This window comes from Balaenoptera borealis (assembly GCF_965194805.1).
Source record: "Balaenoptera borealis genome assembly, chromosome: 3".
In the NCBI taxonomy this organism is placed as follows: Eukaryota; Metazoa; Chordata; class Mammalia; order Artiodactyla; family Balaenopteridae; genus Balaenoptera; species Balaenoptera borealis.
The window spans coordinates 24,948,399-24,969,699 of record NC_138866.1 but is presented as its reverse complement, the minus strand read 5'-3'; the positions used below and the strand labels follow the sequence as shown (position 1 = coordinate 24,969,699).

The 21,301-nt window shown below is 38.3% G+C and overlaps 2 protein-coding genes across 4 annotated transcripts in view; one reads left to right on the top strand and one right to left on the bottom strand.

Moving 5' to 3' along the window:
* SLIRP (SRA stem-loop interacting RNA binding protein) overlaps positions 1–21,301 on the top strand; it is a 35,733-nt gene that overhangs the window by 2,531 nt on the left and 11,901 nt on the right. Inside the window, exons 2-4 of one of the 3 annotated variants that reach the window (XM_082384771.1) lie at positions 2,409–2,485; positions 5,557–5,664; positions 6,128–6,223. In XM_082384771.1, coding sequence (XP_082240897.1) covers positions 2,409–2,485; positions 5,557–5,664; positions 6,128–6,190 — 248 coding nt within the window. In that variant the 3' untranslated portion in view covers positions 6,191–6,223. Of the gene's footprint in view, positions 1–2,408; positions 2,486–5,556; positions 5,665–6,127; positions 6,239–21,301 lie in introns of those variants that run through there. The other 2 variants (XM_082384770.1, XM_082384772.1) reach the window with 2 other exon arrangements.
* SNW1 (SNW domain containing 1) overlaps positions 6,236–21,301 on the bottom strand; it is a 35,166-nt gene continuing 20,100 nt past the window's right edge. The window contains exons 9-14 of the mRNA XM_082384709.1: positions 20,041–20,157; positions 13,644–13,785; positions 10,959–11,055; positions 7,510–7,627; positions 7,002–7,165; positions 6,236–6,923 (exon numbers count right to left, since the gene is read on the bottom strand). Coding sequence (XP_082240835.1) covers positions 6,725–6,923; positions 7,002–7,165; positions 7,510–7,627; positions 10,959–11,055; positions 13,644–13,785; positions 20,041–20,157 — 837 coding nt within the window. The 3' untranslated portion in view covers positions 6,236–6,724. The remainder of the gene's footprint in view (positions 6,924–7,001; positions 7,166–7,509; positions 7,628–10,958; positions 11,056–13,643; positions 13,786–20,040; positions 20,158–21,301) is intronic.

Genomic DNA, 21,301 nt, shown 5'->3' with positions numbered 1-21,301 from the left:
GTTAGATGAAATTAGGAAATTATCATTGACTTGTAAGTGTGATAATGATATTGTGGCTATAAATTATGTCTTTATTCCTAGGACAGGAGTGCTGAAGTATTGAGAGACGTAATGGGACTGATGTGTGTATCTTACTTAAAAGTGTTTTTGAAAAACTACATATATATGCATGCATATAGATATGTGTATATGACAGAGTGTTAAGAATGACTGAATTTAGATTGCGGGTGGATTTGTGCATCTCTGCTTGCAGCCAGTATGTGTAGATGTCACTACCTAATTCAGGAAGCAATTTTTTGAAGATTCCTCACTGTTTAACTGCTACACCTCAGGGAAGAGGATCTATGTTCATTTTGTGGGGTCTCTCCTCTGGCCATGCCCAATGATCACATCAGTCTCCAGAGGACGGTTCAGCTTCCTATCTATGCTTCCCAGAGCTGTTAATTTGTTCTTGGTAGAGATGGACAAATTAATGTATTGTTTCTTCTTTTACTTCCTGTTCTTAGAGAACGAATTTAAATAAGTGACTTTTTGTCCTATATTGAGGTTAACATCTAGTTTCTCTATGGATCCACTGGTGTGTTGTAACGTAGTATTGTGGGTCATCACCTTTACTACTCCCAACTTTAGCACAACTACTCACACACTACACACTCACATCCCTGAAGGTCTGTGTATGCCTCAGTTTGACTCTACTAGGTGAACAATGCTTATTTTGAACTATTCTGCCTGCTGCTGCCTGCTAGCTAAAAGGTCTTCAGTATTTTCAGTGTTTCAGTATTTTAAGGTTAGGCTGCTGATTTGCATCGACAACAGAAAACAGTAGTTAGGAGAAGGAGCAGCCAGAGTTGCAGGCCAGTAAAGGCTGTTTCACAGGGGCAAGGGAAGGGTCTCTTCACAGCACAAGTCGGGCTGATGCAATGAGGCTGCTCAGTAACCTCCTGGGAAACCAGGGGCAGTGGGCACACACCTGAAGGCTGCAGGCAGTTTGGGCAGAGTGAGGAACGTTCAGCTTTGGGGCCAAAAGGAAACCGGGAACCCTGCTGCAATCTGCGCAGCCATCCGGTCAGGGACACGCGGTACCCACTTACCCAAGTCCGGGTGGGGAGCCACGCGGCGGGGAGGAGGCCAGCGGCGGCCAGGTGGGATCCGGTAAGGATTCAGCAGAAGCTCTGGGGGAGGTGGGCTCCAAAGGTGTGCAGCAAGCCCTGAAGCTGCCGGCGCCCTCCGTGTCCCCCTCAACGAGATACACCTGGGCGCACAGCCAGAGCGCTGGAGACATTGGGGAAGCTGTGAGGCCTCAGCTGCATGCATACGGCCAAGTTTGTTGGACACCTTCGAGTCTCCAGGCCTGGTGAACTACACTGGGGGTGAACCACTGCTGCGCGGTTAAATTTGAGCCTGGGCTCCTGCGAACCTGTGAGTTCTGGTTTGCAGCTGCAGGCTGTGCAGGAAAAAGTAGCACCCACACTTCCTCGTCCCAGTCTCGCGCTTCACGCTCTTCCTGGGCGCCGAGAGCATCATGACATACCGATCCCGCACCCACCTGGCCCTGCACAGCTTCTGCAGCAGGTGTGGGGTGCAGAGTTTCCACACGTTAGTCTCTAACCCCAGAGTTTACGTCGTCACCCTGCACTTCCTGGAGGCGGGCACGCTGATCATGTAGTTTTTGATCTTTAAAATAATCTACTATTCATCTTTGAGGCCTCACAGGGCTAGTATGTTGTCTTGTTTTGCAGTAGGAGCCCAATAAAATCTGTGAATGTTTTTGGCCTGGATCTTGAAGGATAGATACAATTTAGGCAAAAGGAGATTGGATTACTGACATGTTAAAGGGAAAGAACAGCAGGCAAAGACAGGAATCCACGGGACAGATACACAGATTTTCATTTGTTGTACTAGAAAGTAACTATGGGCATGCAATGGGAAGTAAGGCAGGAAGGATAGGTAGGGTCGACTCAACAAATTTTATTAAGAGTAACAACGATTTAACCTAATGTAAACTGTAAATTATGAAAGGCAAGTAAATTGAGATTTTATTTGGAAATCTCTAATATAGCTAACAACATGCTGTACTGTAATTGTTTTTCTGTCTTCTGTGTAATCTTCTCAGGGATTATAATCCATGCGTTTATTAGCACAGTACCTGGTGTGGTGAAGACAGTATTTGCTGGGGATGAAGATTACAGTCAACTCAGCAATTTATCTGTCCATGTTCCCACCCCATCACCTCCCCAAATCTAGTACATTACAATTTTATAATCAATACTATAGCTGTTTCCTAGATCTTAAGGCTTCAAGGGAATACAAAGTAACTCCTGTTCACAAGAAGTTTGGGAGCTCTAGGAGCCCTTTTGGTTTCTGTATCAATCTAGGATGGAGGATACAAAATTAACAACTCTTAATAGTTTTCTCTTCTTATACAGGTGAACTGAGAGAACACTTTTCACAGTTTGGCCATGTACGAAAGTGCACTGTTCCTTTTGTGAGTATTTTTAAAAAAAGTAATAATGTTATCCTGTAATTCTTGATTTTTTTGTGTGAAAGCATTATCAATTTATAGAATTTGTAATGAAGTGAAGCTGTTCAGTCTTTGTTGATTAAATTATGGGTGATAGTGGTTTAAAAAAATAAATCTTATCCTAGGTATTTGAGGTATTTGTGTTAGTTTTTTATTGTTGCATAAAATTATCACAAAGTTAATGGCTCAAAACAACACACATACATTATCTCACAGTTTGTACAGATCAGGAGTCCAGGCATAGCTTTGCTGGGTCCTCTGTTCAGAGTTTCACGTAGCTGCAATCCAGGTGTCAGCTGGAGCTGCAGTCTCATCAGAGGCTCAAGTGGGAAAGATTGATTTCCAAGCTCCCTTAGGTTGTTGGTAGAATTAGTCTTTCAGCTGTAGGACTGGGGTGTCTGCTATCTTGCTGGCTTTCAGCTGGAGGCTGCTCTTAGCTCCTCGGAACTGCCTGCAGTTCCTTGTTACCCAGCTTCTCTCCCATGTGGCAGCTTGCTTCAAAGTCAGCAAGGGAGTTTCTCTGGTCTAGTCCCAACATGGCAGCTTGCTTCAAAGTCAGCAAGGGAGTTTCTCTGGTCTGGTAAGACAGTTTTATAATGTAGTCTTTGGAGTGACACCCCATCATCCTTACTATATAACCTGATCAAGGGAGCAGTAGCCCATCACTTTTGCTATATTCTTATGGTTAGAAGCGTGTCGTAGGCCTTGCCCACATTCAAGGGGAGAGATTATACAGGGTCAACATGGTGGGACACATGGAGATCTTGGGGCTGTTTTGGAATTTTTGTCTATTACAGTGTTGTAATAAGGACTTCAGAGAGTAGAGGATAATTTTATCATAAAACTAACTGGTGGAGAATATTTTAACCTTCATCCTCATTGAGTTGAGTGCTTTTTGTGTGTGCTTATATTCGTTACATTTTCATTGCCTCCTCATGAGGGTTTAGAAATCAATCTATAGGGAACTCCCTGGTGGTCCAGTGGTAAGGACTCTGTGCTCTCACTGTGGAGGGCGTGGGTTCAATCCCTGGTGGGGGAACTAAGATCCCACAAGCCTTTGGGGTGTGGCATAAATAAGTAAGTTAAAAAAAAATGTAATGGAGTCCTTTAATTCCAAAAAAAAGTCTTAAAAAAAAAGAAATCAATCTACAGATTTGTTGTTGTACTTTATCCTGGGCTATATTTTTCTGTGGACTTTCTAGATTACTGTTTTTTGGGGTGTGTGACGTGAGTACACAGAGAGTTTACACATGCTTCACTAAAACTGCTTTTTTCCTCATGGCACTGAAAAGGCTGTGGTAAAGTATCAACTTAAAGCAACTTAAATTCTTAACGCTTGGTTTAATGTTACTTGGCTTCCAAAGATCTAACAGATTATGCATATCCAGTGCTAGTAAAGGTGTAGGGAAACTGGTACTGCAATTGTTGAGAAGTTAACTGATACCTTCACTGAAGGGTAATTTGGCAAAATCTATTAACAATAAGAATTTGCCTTTGCTTTGATCTAGCAGTTCCATTTCTAGTTTATTTTACAGAAATGTGAGGTCAAGAATGTTCAAAACAGCATTGTTTAATAATATCGTAATTGGAAAGAACCTAAGTGTTCGTCAGTGGGGTTGGTTAAATAGATACTAATTCATTGATACAATGGGATTTATAGTTGATTAAAAAAATGAGGCATGTGTATTACAGACATGAAAATCTATAAGCATAAAAAATAGTTTTAAAAGTGTATGAAATTTGTATTTTTTGAAAAGCATTTAAAAAAAAGTTTCTTGGGAATTCCCTGGCGGTCCAGTGGTTAGGACTCTGTGCTTCTACTGCAGGGGGCAAGGGTTCGATCCCTAGTGGGGGAACCAAGATCCCTCATGCCACTGGCCAAAAAATAAATAAATAAATAAAAATATTAAAAAATAAAAAGTTTCTCCAAAAGGTAACATTTTTCTTGGTTGCCATTTCCCTGTTAAAAGAATTTAGGACCTGGAGTTAACAGATTTTAGATTTAAACATGAGAAGGTTTTGATTCTTGGGAAAATTAAGTAATGTGTAACAGGAAGAAAATTCGTTTCTAGTAACAAGTTCATTGTACTCAAGTTAGAAATCCAGGTTCCAATTTTAGATACATAGTATCTAAATTTTAGCACAAAAATGTTAATGCCTTTACAAAGGGAAATGGCCCAGTGGAGTAGAGTGCTTTAGAAATCGTCATGAGGTAAGGAGTGAATCACTGGGACATTAGCAGAAACTTTTCCTGTGTTCTAGGTTAATACTTATAAACTTACCTTCCAGGTATATGGGGGCAATTTCCAAGAATGTGTTTTTGGGGGCAGAGCACAACATAACTTTGTAACAAGACTGATGATGTACATTGAGTGAATAGACATCTTGGCATTTTTTACATAGTAGAAGGGCTGGAGGGCTGGGCAGGGTACATCTAAGCACACTAGAATCTCTGATGTATAAGACATATAGAATCTGATGTATAGGTTGAATGATAAGCACTCTGTCTTTTGCACAAGGGAAGTAGCAGAACTGCTTAAATTATCCAGAAGTCTAGAACTAGGTAAATAAAGGTAACTTTTTTTTCCTTTTTCATTAGGAGCATGTGATGATTAATGGTGGTAGTTGTGATGAGGGTGGTTAGTCTCAGAAATTACTAGAAATGCACCTAGGTTTTAAGGGTTAATTTTCTAGTTTCTAGAAGTGAAGAAGTTAGAAACAGGAAGAGTACTTCTTTATGTGATCAAAATTTTGCTTGACTATTGCTGTTAATGGTTTATATCTAGAATGACACAGAAAGCTCTTTACTCATATTTTATTTCTCCAGTGGCAGTAGAAAAGCAGAGAGTGTTATGATTAACAGAGATTAAGCTTTGGGTAAATAGGAGAGTATTTGTATTAAAGCAGGGTTTTTGATATTAGAATGTCTTTTACTCCATTTTGGCAGATGAAAAAGTTGGTAGTTTGATTTGGAACTCCTGGAAACTTTCTCAAGTTCATGATTATTAATCTCTTCCTAAATTTTGAATTTTTAGGACAAAGAGACTGGCTTTCACAGAGGTATGGGTTGGATTCACTTTTCTTCAGAAGAAGAACTTCACAATGCACTACAACAGGAAAATCATGTTATTGATGGAGTAAAGGTAAATCTTTTTCTATATCATGTCATGAGCTTTCTGTATATCAGTTAAATAGGTCAGAAGTGTGAAATGACAGGGACTTTGGAAGATTTGTAACTTAATGTTTATTAAAGAATGGTGGTGGTGGGAGAGTGCCCAGTTCTAAAAGGTCTGGAAAGGGAAGTACAAGAAGACACTTTAATGGTTAGCAAGGTATATGCAACACAGAACAGTGGAAACAGCAGGGAGACCCTGGTTGAAATCCTGGCTTTTCTACTTACTATGTGACCTTGGGCCAGACTGATTTACAATTTTTAATTGAAGTTCAGAGAGTCTTAAGTACAAGGAACAAATAACATACTTTGACTTCCTGGTGCTGACTCCCTAATAAAACAACAGTTTTCAGTTTTAATGTTTTTGCAGACATTGCCTTTCCTTACAGTACACAGTACAGTGCTTATGTGATTTTCTTTTTTTTTTCCCCCAGCTCCATGTTCAAGCTCAAAAACCCAAAGCTTTGCAAGGGGACCAAACATCTGATGAAGAGTAAGATTTTTGAGACCATCACTGCCTATTAAATAAACAAAACTGGAAATTTTGTCTAAATGTTTTTATTGGAAACAGATAGCTGCACCAAGCAAGAGCTTACTTTCCCCACTCCAAATTAAAATAGAGCACAACAGGGGCAAACATCATTTGGCAGGACAGTTCCAATATGTGAACATCCTTCTTTCTACGCACTATGGTTGGGGTAACTTTATAAGCAGTCATTCTTAGACAAAATATTAACCCCAAAGTACTAATGTCACTCGAAAGGAAGTGGCCTTAATTTCATGTGTGGGGTAGTATGTTCTATAAATGCCAAAAGGTGGGAGAAGCACAAACACAACCCACTCTAAAAAAACTAAATAATTCAAAGTAGAATTTTTCCATCCCCCCCCCCCCCTTTCTCCTATAATAAAAAGTAGTGCTGGGCTCTGACACCCAGATTTAGTTTTTATCCTGGCCATTTACAAAGTGTTCCCCCATATGACTTGCATCATTAGGGTTATGAATAACAGTTCATTCACTCTGCAGAAAGTATCTACTCCTTTCTCCTCTTCTTGCCTTCATGCTCATGTTCCTTGGGGCGGCTGCTATCTGAGGGTCTTTTAGAGCCACCGTGCTGTTTGGCTTCTTCCAAAAATTTGTCCAAACCAAAAGGATCCTCCTCAAACTGAACTGGTCCTTCTCGGCCTCTTTGTCTACGGTCTGAACCAGAAAACTCCTTATCGGGAACAAATCTAGGGAAAAAGAGAAACAACCATGAACTACTTTGTTTTCACTGGTGCAGACATAAACTAAACTGTCTGCCTTGGTACCTGTTAGTCTTTATTCTGGCTTCTAGGTCATCACCATACATGTCCTTGTCCAGATTTTTACTGGGCCTGTAAATATTCTGGGCCATATCTTTACCACCTCTCCAGGCTTGATCGTAAACATTGTAAATTTCATCTTCTCCACCTGCAAAACCACTGTCCATACCCTGTGGAAAAATAGAGGATGTTAAAAATGTACATGTTATTATTTATTAAAAGTTGAATCTGATTACATTCTTGTGAAGAGTAAAAACCCTTGCTCATTTATAGCTCACATTTTCAACAATCTGAACTGCAAATAAAAAGGTCATTAAAGAATGGTCACAAAGTCCATTAACTTTTGTTCATACCACCTTTGGGTTCTCAGATTAAATATGGTATTCATTAACAACTGACTGCTTTGGCGTAGTGGTCTTTAAAATTGGAGGATACTAGTATGTTAATTTCCTTTTCCCTGAGGATTGGTATTCATATCAACACTTAATATATGCTATTTCTAGACTCTTTGTACCTTGGATTGGTTGAAGAGCCTTTGGTCATACTGAACGTCATTGGAAGTCCGAGGATTGGGCACACCAAGAGCAATGACTTCACTGATATCTCGATTTTCATTTCTCTGCAGTTTCGACCTGTTTTGAAATACCATGCCACAAACTGAAAATTCTTCACAAACAAGCTGAATTTCCACTTAAATACAACCGATATCAGAAGCAGAGTAAATATGTACATTCACACCTTGTGAATATATATATTCCTTGATAATGCATAACGAGGATGGCAGCTCTTAAAGCATTTCAGATACATGATTATAAGAGATAGGGTTTTACAGTTAAGCATTCCTGATAGCAGAAAAGAACTGCTAAGAGACTCTTTTTTTTTCTTTGAGATAAAATTGGTGTATAACATTTTATAAGTTTCAGGACTACGACATAATTCGGCATCTGGACGCCTACACAGAGTGACCATCACCAGAAGTCTAGATACTGTCCATCACCATACACCTGACCTTCAGCCACTTCACCAATCCCTCAATCCCCTTCCCCTCTGGTAACCACCAATCTTAATCTGTTTTCTGTATCTATGAGTTTGATTTTGTTTTGTTTGGTCATTTTGTTCTGTTTTTGTAGACTTCACATGAGTGAAATCACACAGTATTTTTCTTTCTCTGACTTGTCTCACTTGGCATAATACCAAGGTTCATCCATGTTGTCACAAATGGCAGGATTTCATTTTTATGCCTGAGTTGTATTCTAGTGTACACACACATGCCCCAGATCATCTTTATCCATTCATCTGTTGCTGGGCACTTAGGTTGCTTCCATATCTTGGCTATTGTAAATAATGCTGCAGTGAACACAGGGATGCATATTCTGTTTTGAATTCGTGTTTTTGTATTCTTCAGATAAATGCCCAGAAGTGGAATAGCTGGATCATATGGTAGTTCTATTCTTAATTTTTTGAGGAATCTCCATAGTGTTTTCCATACTGACTGCACCAATTTATATTCCCACAAACAGTGCATGACGGTTCTCTTTTCTCCACATCCTCTCCAATGCTTGCTATTTCTTGTCTTGATGCTAAGAGCCATTCTAACAGGTGTGTGGTTTTAATTTGCATTTCCCTAATAATTAGTGATGTTATCTTTTCATGTGCCTGTTGACCATCTGCATGTCTTCTTTGCAAAAATGTCTATCCAGATCCTCTGCCAATTTATTTTTATTTTTTTTAAAGTTTTTTTTTTTTAATTTATTTTATTTATTTATTTTTGGCTGTGTTGGGTCTTCGTTTCTGTGCGAGGGCTTTCTCTAGTTGTGGCAAGCGGGGGCCACTCTTCATCGCGGTGCGCAGGCCTCTCACTGTCGCGGCCTCTCCCGTTGCGGAGCACAGGCTCCAGACGCACAGGCTCAGTAGGTGTGGCTCACGGGCCCAGTTGCTCCGCGGCATGTGGGATCTTCCCGGTCCAGGGCTTGAACCCATGTCCCCCTGCATTGGCAGGCAGACTCTCAACCACTGCGCCACCAGGGAAGCCCTCCTCTGCCAATTTAATTGGGTTTGTTTTTTTGTTGTTGAGTTGTATGAGTTCTTTATATATTCTAGATATTAATCCTTTGTTGGATATATGATTTGCAAGTATCTTCTCCCATTCAGTAGGTTGCCTTTTCGTTTTGATGATGGTTTCCTTCACCTTGCAGAAGTTTTTAGTTTAATATAGTCCCATTTATTTATTTTTCCTTTTGTTTCCTTTGCCTTTGGAGTCAGATTCACAAAAAACATTGCTAAGACCAATGTCAAAGAGCTTATTACTATCAGTGTGTTCTTCTAGGAATTTTATGGTTTAAGGTCTTACATTCAAATCCTTAATTCATTTTGAGTTAATTTTTGTGCATGGTGTAAGACAGTGGTCTAGTTTCATTCTTTTGCCTGTAGCTGTCCAGTTTTTCCAATACCATTTACTGAAGACTGTCCTTTCTCAAAAGAATCATTCTTGATATGGAAGTCTTTAATATAAGCAATCACCTTGTAATGCATGCTAAGATATGAAACTGTTATGGTCTATATCTGCTATTATTATAAAGGGTTAGGGGGAGTAGATGCAAATTAGATGTATCACACGAATCATTTTCAATAAGCTTGAATCAGTTCTTTTACCTAACCACATTTAGTAAGTTTATCCTATTAGAATTCTGAGGTAAACATGTCAATGACTGGATTACTCAGTATGATTTTTGACATTCAGATTAACTTAATTCCCTTGCTGTTTCAGTATATATGCAATCTACATCGCAGTGATACCATGGTAACCTCATCACTTATTTTACTAGAGGCTCAGGTCTTAAAATGATTTCTATAGACAATCTATTTTTCATACAATCACAAGTTTAAAGCTTTTCTATGTTATCAATTCTCATAGTCACTTTACTGGTTTTAAGGGCTCAATTTATCCAGAGCCATTTTGATTTTTACAGCTTAGGAATTTCAGACTAAGAGTGTTATAAACTGTGCACTTTGATACTCTGTTCCTCTCTCCTACACTGTACATTTAAACACAACTCTAAATTCAGATTTTCTGCTTCTCCATGACTTCACTTATTCAGGGAGATGAAATATGTCATTAAACAACAAAGAACACCACCAGCAGGAATCTGTTTAAGATATGACTTGAAAAAATAGATTGTATCAGCTAAGAGGAGGATGAGAGCATGGAAAACTGCTTATTTGGAAAGAAAATGTTTTACATTTGCATTTAACCCTTACTCAGAATTCCACCTCTGTATTACAGCATTTCTTCAACTTTTCAGCAATTTGTCCTCGGCCTTTGGTGAACCACAAACTTCACTAATCCCTACTTTATTCCCAGTCTCCATACATGTATTTCCTTTGTTCTTTACAAGTCTGTACTTATTAAGAGCGCTCTGTCAATTTTCCTAAGTAATTTCAAATGACAGCTCTGTCTTTCTGAATTTTAAGTGAAACTGCTCATGAAAAGAGGCTGACTTTCACTTCTTACAAAACCTGCTCTTCTTCCCCACTGTACTTGTTACAGTACTCTGCACGTGAAAGGATCTCAATAAAGGTACAGAAGCTTATTTCCTGTCTAGAGGAATAGGCACATGATAAATTTGTCTCACCATTTGAAACAGGAAAGGAACAGACCAGAACAGGCATATCCACGACTTTCTATTCACAAACATGATCTCAATTCCCTTTTCTATATCCCTATCATTCTCAATTCTAGCTGACTCTACATGGTAATGGAAGAAAAGATAACTTCCATGGATAGTTAGTTCTTCTGCTAAGACAGAGTAAGCAGTTAAGTACAAGAAAATAAGTGCTGATTTATTAAGTTATCAACCTGAAGAGGAAAGAGAAGCAAACTGGTCTTAGTGCACTAAACCTCCTCTCTAAAAGGTTCACAGAGGCCACTCTTCATAATTCGTATTTATCTCAAATAGTACCTACCTCTTATCTGGAGCGGCCCTGGAAAGATTCCGGTCGTGCTGTCTCTCTTTTCGCCTGTCATGCCGGATTTCATCCCTCTCACGTGCCTCCCCATCCTCTGTGTGGACACAGTTGAAAATTACTTTATCACTATATTACCCATTAATATTTTGAACAAGAGAATATTCTTTAACCTTAGACAGAAAAATCCATGAATTTCTTTGTACTCACATTCAGCCCTTCTAACCTTACTTGCAATTAATTTAAATCCAACGGTATTGGTTTAATTTTTGAATGTGAATTCCAGAATCATGAATGCAGCTAAAGTGTTTAGGCATAAAGTGTACTGATATCTTTATGAAACACATCAAAGTAGTATGGTGGATTGACAGATGGAGAGAGAGCTGGGTAGGTATGTGATAAAGCAAATTTAGCAATGCTAATTGTTTTTAAATAAATGTTAACTGTAGAATCTAGGTGGTGGAGATATGGGTGTTCATTGTACAATTCTTTCAACTTTTCTATGTGTTTTAAAATTTTCATAATAAAATGTCAGGAAAAAGAATTATGCAAAGTTTATCCTTATATTTTCAAAGACTGACTTCGAATAAAGAACCTTTTGCTCATGGTACACTGGGGCTGGCTGCACCCTGATCTGTATCTATTGTGTTTATGTCTATCTTCATTTTCTCTGCCCTCTCCAGGCTGAAGGGATATAGTGTAGATATAGAAGGAATACAGTGTACAGCATGAGCTTTGGAGCCAGACTGGATTCAAATCCTGTTTCTACAACAGATTAGCAATGGGAAATTGTGCCGATGACTTAACCCCTCTGAGCTTTCGTCTCCTCCTCTGTAAAACAGTGATAATAATAGAACCACTGCATAGGGTTGCTGTAGGGATTACATAAGGTAATACACGTAAAGTGCTCAGAGCTGTGCCTGCCATGATAAACACTCAATAAACGTTAGCTTTTATTAATATTTGGCAAGATATTTTTAAAATTTTTAACTAATTTCTCAAGAACCATTCTGTTTTTTTTTTTTTTTTTTTTTTAATCAGTTTAGAGAACTTAGATACAGGGAAGTTTTTACTCTGAATTACCTTCAGTGGCTAGGTTACAACAGGTAGGTTTTTATATCTTGCCTCATTAAGACATTTATGTATGATTCAAGGAAGTGGATTACTACTTATAACCTTAGTCACTTCCCTATAGTTGAACTCTAGAGTCCTATAACCAATTGCCTGCTTGACACCTCCATTTTAAACTTAACATGTCCACAACTAAACTCTTAATCTTTCCCTCCCAAATCTCTTCCCCCTGCAGTCTTCTCAATATTAGTAAATGGCAACTCAATCCTTCTCAAATATTTAGATCAAAAGTTCTAGAGTCATCCTTGACTCCTTTTCTGTCATTCGTCTACCAAATCCATAAGCAAATTTTGTCAGCTCTACTTCCAAAATACATCCAGTATCTGACCATGTTTTCACTACCTCTCATTATTATCTCTCATCTGGATTATTGCAATAGCTTTCCAAACGGTTTCCCTGCTTCTCCAAATGACCATTCCACAGCCTTGTAACATATGCAAGATCATGTCACTCTGCTCAAAACTCTTCAAATTGCTTCCCTTGTTACTTGAAGTAAAAGCTATGTTCTTACAACGACTAAAAGGCATACATGATCTGGCCACTTTGCCCTAACTACTCTGACACCTCATCTCCTACTGCTTAGCTTTCTCAGTCTAATCCACCCATACTGGCCTCCTGCTTTTCCTTGAACACACCAGTTATACTCCCAACTCAGGGCTTTTGCACTTGCTGTTCCTTCTATCTGGGATGCTCTTCCCTCAGATATCCACATGGCTCACTTCCTTACTTCCTTCAAGTGTTTATGCTAATGTTACTATCTCAGAAGTGAGGCCTACTCCGACCGCTCCCTCCTTCTGGCACTTTTATACTCCTTCTCTGTTTTATTTTTCTCCATAGCTACTATCACCTTCTAATATACTACATGACTAACTTTTTTGGGTCTGTCTACATTCACTAAAATGCTCACTGCTATACCCCTACCTGTCTAGTAGAAAACTCTGTGTCTAGAAGAGAGCCTTGCACACAATAGGTGCTCAATATGAACTGAATGAATAATTACACTAGGATTTATTAATGAAAGAAAAACCACGCTCATAATTTTCTTGAATTAGAATTAGTCTTCTCATTCTAACTGCATTAATATACCAATGTAGACCACTAGAAAAAGCCAGAGACAAAATACTGGCAGATTTAATGATCAAAGGCCGACAAGATAGAAAAACTCTGGATTAGTTTACCATGTGGGAGAGATGAATTATTCAGTTGGAGATCAGATTTCTCTTTCTAAGTTTCAAGAAAACTAAAATAAGAGAAAATTAAGCCTATCATTTGAGTAATATGTGATTTTTAAAAGTATACTGCTCAGAACTTTAAAAACTTCTGGTGCTCTTGCATATTAGAGGCCCACATTTAAATACACATTCTTTATTTTCTACTGCTTCAGCTTAATAAGGCAGAAATTACTGTTTCACTTCTACATTATTTCTGAAATATCTATATTTTCTTTATATGTATGTACTGCTTCTGTATGCAATAAAAAACAATAGAGATTTTCTAAAATGAGATAGATATTACTCACAATGCAAATTCAGTTTAGTAATGAGTATGTCATACCTTTTTCCACATGGGTTTTGATCCCAGCTCTTCTCTCCCTGGCTTTCTGGGCCATTTCTCTAAGTTTCTCTTCATGTTTCTCCTTTTCTTTTTGAGCCATCTTTCTCTCTACTTGAGCACGCATTTCCACAGCTTCACGAGCCTGTTAGTAAAGTCAGATGTTAAATAAGACACTAACGGGGATAAAGAATTACAGCTGTCATGTAACTCTCTGACTAAACTCTGGCTTGAAAGAACAGTTATAAAGAATTCAAATTTGTTATTGCTGATTAAAACAAAGATTCTTGTCTATAAAAAGATAACTTGCCTAGACGACATTGCAAATTTAGCTTTTTCACTCAGAGAAATGTTTTAGTGGTTGAAACTATAGTGACCCCAATCAATCTTGTAAGTCAGAATTTCACTAGTGTTTTCTCAGAAACAATCTAAAAAATAAAATTAAACAAGATTCCAGTAAAGCAATTTTCAATATCAATAACAGGAACTGGTTATATTCTCAAAATCAATCAGACCAAATCAAGATAAAGCCTTAGAGAGCAGAAAGCAGAAGCAAGAAGAATTACAATTCTGCAGCCTGTGGAACAAAAACCACATTCACAGAAAGACAGACAAGATGAAAAGACAGAGGGCTATGTACCAGATAAAGGAACAAGATAAAACCCCAGAGAAACAACTAAAGGAAGTGGAGATAGGCAACCTTCCAGAAAAAGAATTCAGAATAATGATAGTGAAGATGATCCAGGACCTCGGAAAAAGAATGGAGGCAAAGATCGAGAAGATGCAAGAAATGTTTAACAAAGACCTAGAAGAATTAAAGAACAAACAAACAGAGATGAACAATACAATAACTGAAATGAAAACTACACTAGAAGGAATCAATAGCAGAATAACTGAGGCAGAAGAACGGATAAGTGACCTGGAAGACAGAATGGTGGAATTTACTGCTGCGGAACAGCATAAAGAAAAAAGAATGAAAAGAAATGAAGACGGCCTAAGAGACCTCTGGGAAAACGTTAAACGCAACAACATTCGCATTATAGGGGTTCCAGAATGAGAAGAGAGAGAGAAAGGACCCTAGAAAATATGTGAAGAGATTATAGTCAAAAACTTCCCTAACATGGGAAAGGAAATAGCCACCCAAGTCCAGGAAGCGCAGAGAGTCCCATAAAGGATAAACCCAAGGAGAAACACGCCGAGACACATATTAATCAAATTGGCAAAAATTAAAGACAGGGGTTTCCCTGGTGGCACAGTGGTTGAGAATCTGCCTGCCAATGCAGGGCACACGGGTTCGAGCCCTGGTCTGGGAAGATCCCACGTGCCGCGGAGCAACTAGGCCCGTGAGCCACAATTACTGAGCCTGCGCGTCTGGAGCCTGTGCTCCACAACAGGAGAGGCCGCGATGGTGAGAGGCCCGTGCACCGCGATGAAGAGTGGCCCCCACTTGCCGCAACTGGAGAAAGCCCTCACACAGAAACGAAGACCCAACACAGCCATAAATAAAAAATAAATAAATAAATAAACACAAAGAAAAATTATTGAAAGCAGCAAGGGAAAAACAACAAATAACATACAAGGGAACTCCCATAAGGTTAACAGCTGATTTCTCAGCAGAAACTCCACAAGCCAGAAGGGAGTGGCATGATCACACTTAAAGTGATGAAAGGGAAGAACCTACAACCAAGATTACTCTACCCAGCAAGGATCTCATTCAGATTCAACAGAGAAACCAAAAGCTTTACAGACAAGCAAAATCTAAGAGAATTAAGCACCACCAAACCAGCTCTACAACAAATGCTAAAGGAACTTCTCTAAGTGGGAAAAACAAGAGGAGAAAAGGACCTACAAAAACAAACCCAAACAATTAAGAAAATGGTCATAGGAACATACATATCGATAATTACCTTAAACAGGAATGGATTAAACACTCCAACCAAAAGACAGAGGCTTGCTGAATGGATACAGAAACAAGACCCATATATATGCTGTCTACAAGAGACCCACTTCACACCTAGGGACACATACAGACTGAAAGTGAGGGGATGGAAAAAGATATTCCATGCAAATGGAAATCAAAAGAAAGCTGGAGTAGCAATACTCATATCTGATAAAATAGACTTTAAAATAAAGAATGTTACAAGAGACAAGGAAGGACACTACATAATGATCAAGGGATCAATCCAAGAAGAAGATATAACAATTATAAATGTATATGCACCCAACATAGGAGCCCCTCAATACATAAGGCAAATGCTAACAGCTATAAAAGAGGAAATCGACGGTAACACAGTAACAGTGAGGGATTTTAACACCTCACACCAGTGGACAGATCATCCAGACAGAAAATGAATAAGGAAACACAAGCTTTAAATGACACAATAGACCAGACAGATTTAATTGATATTTATAGGACATTCCATCCAAAAACAGCAGATTACACTTTCTTCTCAAGTGCGCACGGAACATTCTCCATGATAGATCACATCTTGGGTCACAAATCCAGCCTCAGTAAATTTAAGAAAATTGAAATCATATCAAGCATCTTTTCTGACCACAACACTATGAGATTAGAAATGAATTACATGGAAAAAAACCTAAAAAACACAAACACATGGAGGTTAAACAATATGTTACTAAATAACCAAGGGATCACTGAAGAAATCAAAGAGGAAATCAAAAATACCTAGAAACAAATGACAATGAACACAAGACGATCCAAAACCTATGGGATGCGGCAAAAGCAGTTCTAAGAGGGAAGTTTATAGCTATACAAGCCTACCTCAAGAAACAAGAAAGATCTCAAATAAACAATCTAACCTTACACCTAAAGGACCTAGAGAAAGAAGAACAAACAAAACCCAAAGTTAGCAGAAGGAAAGAAATCATAACGATCAGAGCGCACATAAATGAAATAGAAACAAAGAAAACAACAGCAAAGATCAATAAAACTAAAAGCTGGTTCTTTGAGAAGATAAACAAAATAGATAAACCATTAGCCAGACTCATCAAGAAAAAGAGGGAGAGGACTCAAATCAATAAAATTAGAAATGAAAAAGAAGAAGTTACAACAGACACTGCAGAAATACAAAGCATCCTAAGAGACTACTACAAGCAACTCTATGCCAATAAAATGGACAACCTGGAAGAAATGGACAAATTCTTAGAAAGGTATAACCTTCCAAGACTGAACCAGGAAGAAACAGAAAATATGAACAGACCAATCACAAGCACTGAAATTGAGATTGTGATTAAAAATCTTCCAACAAACAAAAGTCCACGATCAGATGGCTTCACAGGTGAATTCTATCAAACATTTAGAGAAGAGCTAACACCCATCTTTCTGAAACTCTTCCAAAAAATGGCAGAGGAAGGAACACTCCCAAACTCATTCTATGAGGTCACTATTACCCTGATACCAAAACCAGACAAAGATACTACAAAACAAGAAAATTAGAGACCAAATCACTGATGAATATAGATGCAAAACTCCTCAACAAAATACTAGCAAACAGAATCCAACAACACATTAAAAGGATCATACACCATGATCAAGTGGGATTTATCACAGGGATGCAAAGATTCTTCAACATACGCAAATCAATCAATGTGATACACTATATCAACAAATTGAAGAATAAAAACCATATGATCATCTCAATAGATGCAGAAAAAGCTTTTGACAAAATTCAGCACCCATTTATGATAAAAACTCTCCAGAAAGTGGGCATAGAGGGAACCTGCCTCAACATAATAAAGGCCATATAGGACAAACCCACAGCAAACATCATTCTCAATGGTGAAAAACTGAAAGCATTTCCTCTAAGATCAGGAAGAAGACAAGAATGTCCACTCTCACAATTATTCAACCTAGTTTTGGAAGTCCTAGTCACGGCAATCAGAGAAGAAAAAGAAATAAAAGGAATACAAATTGGAAAAGAAGAAGTAAAGTAAAACTGTCACTGTTTGCAGATGACATGATACTATACATAGAGAATCCTAAAGATGCCACCAGAAAACTACTAGAGCTAATCAATGAACTTGGTAAAGTTGCAGGATACAAAATCAATGCACAGAACTCTCTTGCATTCCTATACACTAATGATGAAAAATCTGAAAGAGAAATTAAGGAAACACTCCCATTTACCACTGCAACAAAAAGAATAAAATACCTAGGAATAAACCTACCTAGGGAGACAAAAGACCTGTATGCAGAACACTATAAGACACTGATGAAAGAAATTAAAGATGATACCAACAGATGGAGATATACCATGTTCTTGGATTGGAAGAATCAATATTGTGAAAATGACTATACTACCCAAAGCAATCTACAGATTCAATGCAATCCCTATCAAATTACCAATGGCATTTTTTACAGAACTAGAACAAAAAATCATCAAATTTGTATGGAGACACAAAAGACCCCGAATAGCCAAAGCAGTCTTGAGGGAAAAAAACGGAGCTGGAGGAATCAGACTCCCTAACTTCAGGCTATACTACGAAGCTACAGTAATCAAGACAATATGGTACTGGCACAAAAACAGAAACATAGATCAATGGAACAAGACAGAAAGTTTTGACAAAGGAGGCAAGGATACACAATGGAGAAAAGACAGTCTCTTCAATAAGTGGTGCTGGGAAAACTGGACAGCTACATGTAAAAGAATGAAATTAGAACACTCCCTAACACCATACACAAAAATAAACTCAAAATGGATTAGAGACCTAAATGTAAGACCGGACACTATAAAACTCTTAGAGGAAAACATAGGAAGAGCACTCTTTGACATAAATCACAGCAAGATCTTTTTTGATCCACCTCCTAGAGTTATGGAAATAAAAACAAAAATAAACAAATGGGACCTAATGAAACTTCAGCGCTTTTGCACAGCAAAGGAAACCATGAACAAGATGAAAAGACAACCCTCAGAATAGGAGAAAATATTTGCAAACGAATCAACGGACAAAGGATTAATCTCTAAAATATATAAACAGCTCACGCAGCTCAATATTAAAAAAAAAAAACCCAATCCAAAAATGGGCAGAAGACCTAAATAGACATTTCTCCAAAGAAGACATACAGATGGCCGAGAAGCACATGAAAAGCTTCTCAACATCACTAATTATTAGAGAAATGCAAATCAAAACTACAATGAGGTATCACCTCACACCAGTTAGAATGGGCATCAGAAAATCTACAAACAACAAATGCTGGAGAGGGTGTGGACTGTTGGTGGGAATGTAAATTGATACAGCCACTATGGAGAACAGCATGGAGGTTCCTTAAAAAACTAAAAATAGAATTACCATATGATCCAGCAATCCCACTACTGGGCATATACCCAGAGAAAACCATCATTCAAAACGACACGTGCACCTCAGTGTTCACTGCAGCACTATTTACAATAGCCAGGTCATGGAAGCAACCTAAATGCCCATCGACAGACGAATGGATAAAGAAGATGTGGTACATATATACAATGGAATATTACTCAGCTATAAAAAGTAATGAAATTGGGTCATTTGTAGAGATATGGATGGATGTAGAGACTGTCATACAGAGTGAAGTTAAGTCAGAAAGAGAAAACCAAATATCGTATATTAACGCATATATGTGGAACCTAGAAAAATGGTACAGATGAACCGGTTTGCAGGGCAGAAGTTGAGACACAGATGCAGAGAACAAATGTATGGACACCAAGGGGGGAAAGTGGCGGGGGGGTAAGGTGTGATAAATTGGGAGATTGCGATTGACATGTATACACTGATGTGGATAAAATGGATGACTAATAAGAACCTGCTGTATAAAAAGATAAATAAAATAAAATTCAAAAAAAAAAGATAAAGCTTTAGTGTAGATGTGCAAGAGATAATTTCCATAAGGGTGCTCACTGTGATACAGAAGGTATACTCTTCTATGTTCTATACACATGCCATGATGTATGTAAAGTTCAAAGACACATATTAATACCATGATATTAATAGACGGCCAATATTATGAATGTCATTTTCTATAGCATTCAACACATTGGAATGTTTATTTGCCCTTCCCTGATACTGACCTTTTGAGAGACACCTACATTTAAAAGAGAGAAAAATGATGAAACCTAAAAAGAGCAGCTGGCAATCTTCCCAAAATGAGATCAGCCTAGTGAACCATTATTCTGGAATTTTGTGAGGAAGCTGAATCACCAGTGGTGAGGAAGGTGTACGAGTCTACGAACGCTGAGACCAGGTACAGAGCTGCAACCAGCACCTGTCATCTCTGGAACACATCCACAGGTGACAGCCTCTTCAGGTACTCAGCAATGTAGCTAAAATAACAGTATCTTAGGTAACTGAGAACGGATTTACAAATTATCAAGAGCATTAAACAACTTAATTATAACAGACCAACCTTCCGATCAGCAATGTAGAGGGCTTCGGCCAGTTTTGCAAAATTTTCATTGATGTGAACTGTCTGCAGTCCTCTTCCATCAGCTGCCAGACGTTTATCTAATGGAATTGTATAACCCTAGCGTGAAGGCAGATAGAAAACACTGGTCACAAAAGAGCTACTACAGAGTCTTTAAAACTAGGTTTATATATGTCCGTTCTGACAACCATTTAAAGTTTTTTCCTTACATCTTTCTTCACAATTAAGCAACAACAGCAGCAGCTAACAATGAGTGCTTTCTGTGGAGGACTGTTTAAGCACTTTATATCCATGGCCTCATTTAACCTTCACAACAATTCTGTAAGACTGGTAACATTATTATTTCCATTTCACAAATTAAGGATACTCAGGTAATGTCACCAAGGTCATACAGTTAATAAACAGAGAAACTAGGATTTAAACTTGGGCAGTATGATTTCAGAGTGCAAGCTCTGGGAAAACAGATTCTCATGTTAAGATTGTGGGTTATAATAAAAGGAAATCACTATCAAAGAGTTAATAGTTGTTCATCAAGTAAATGTAACAGTCATACAAAGGTAGAACAAATCACTAAAATCACAGTGTCTATAGGTAGCTTAATCTGCTGTACTGTTCTCATGACTTGTCGGATTCTCGGAACCCTGCAAGTTTTAGTAAATGGAAAAAAGATAAAATTTGCTAGACAACTAAGATTCTGTGTTTTGAAATTTTGCATCCTATTTCAACAACTCAAGGAATACGTTTGAACATTCATGTAACTTTCAGGCTTAGCTTTATTCTTCCAGATTTCTGACTAGACTCCCAAATACTGACCTCTAGTCCATGGTCTTTATTCCTAATATAAGGAAGTGTTACAGAGTCAGCTCAAGATACCTCATAGTTACATACATATTAATGAATCCAAACCAGACCACCCAACAATCTTTTTGTTTCAGGATGAGTGTATAACTTCTTCTTTTTTTTTTTCGGACACGCTGCACAGCTTGTGGGATCTTACTTCCCCAACCAGGGATTGAACGCGGGCCCTTGGCAGTGAAAGCACGGAGTCTTATCCACTGGACCACCAGGGAATTCCCTAACTTCCTTTAAGGAATAATTTATATTTAAACCATGGGTTAAAGTGGCCTTCTTCACCCATCAACATCAGAATCATGAAATATTATTTGGGAGAAGAGAGGAAACAGTGATTAGGAAATTTATTCCGCATTATTTTACAGATTCTTCATGACTCCTGGAAGCTTTG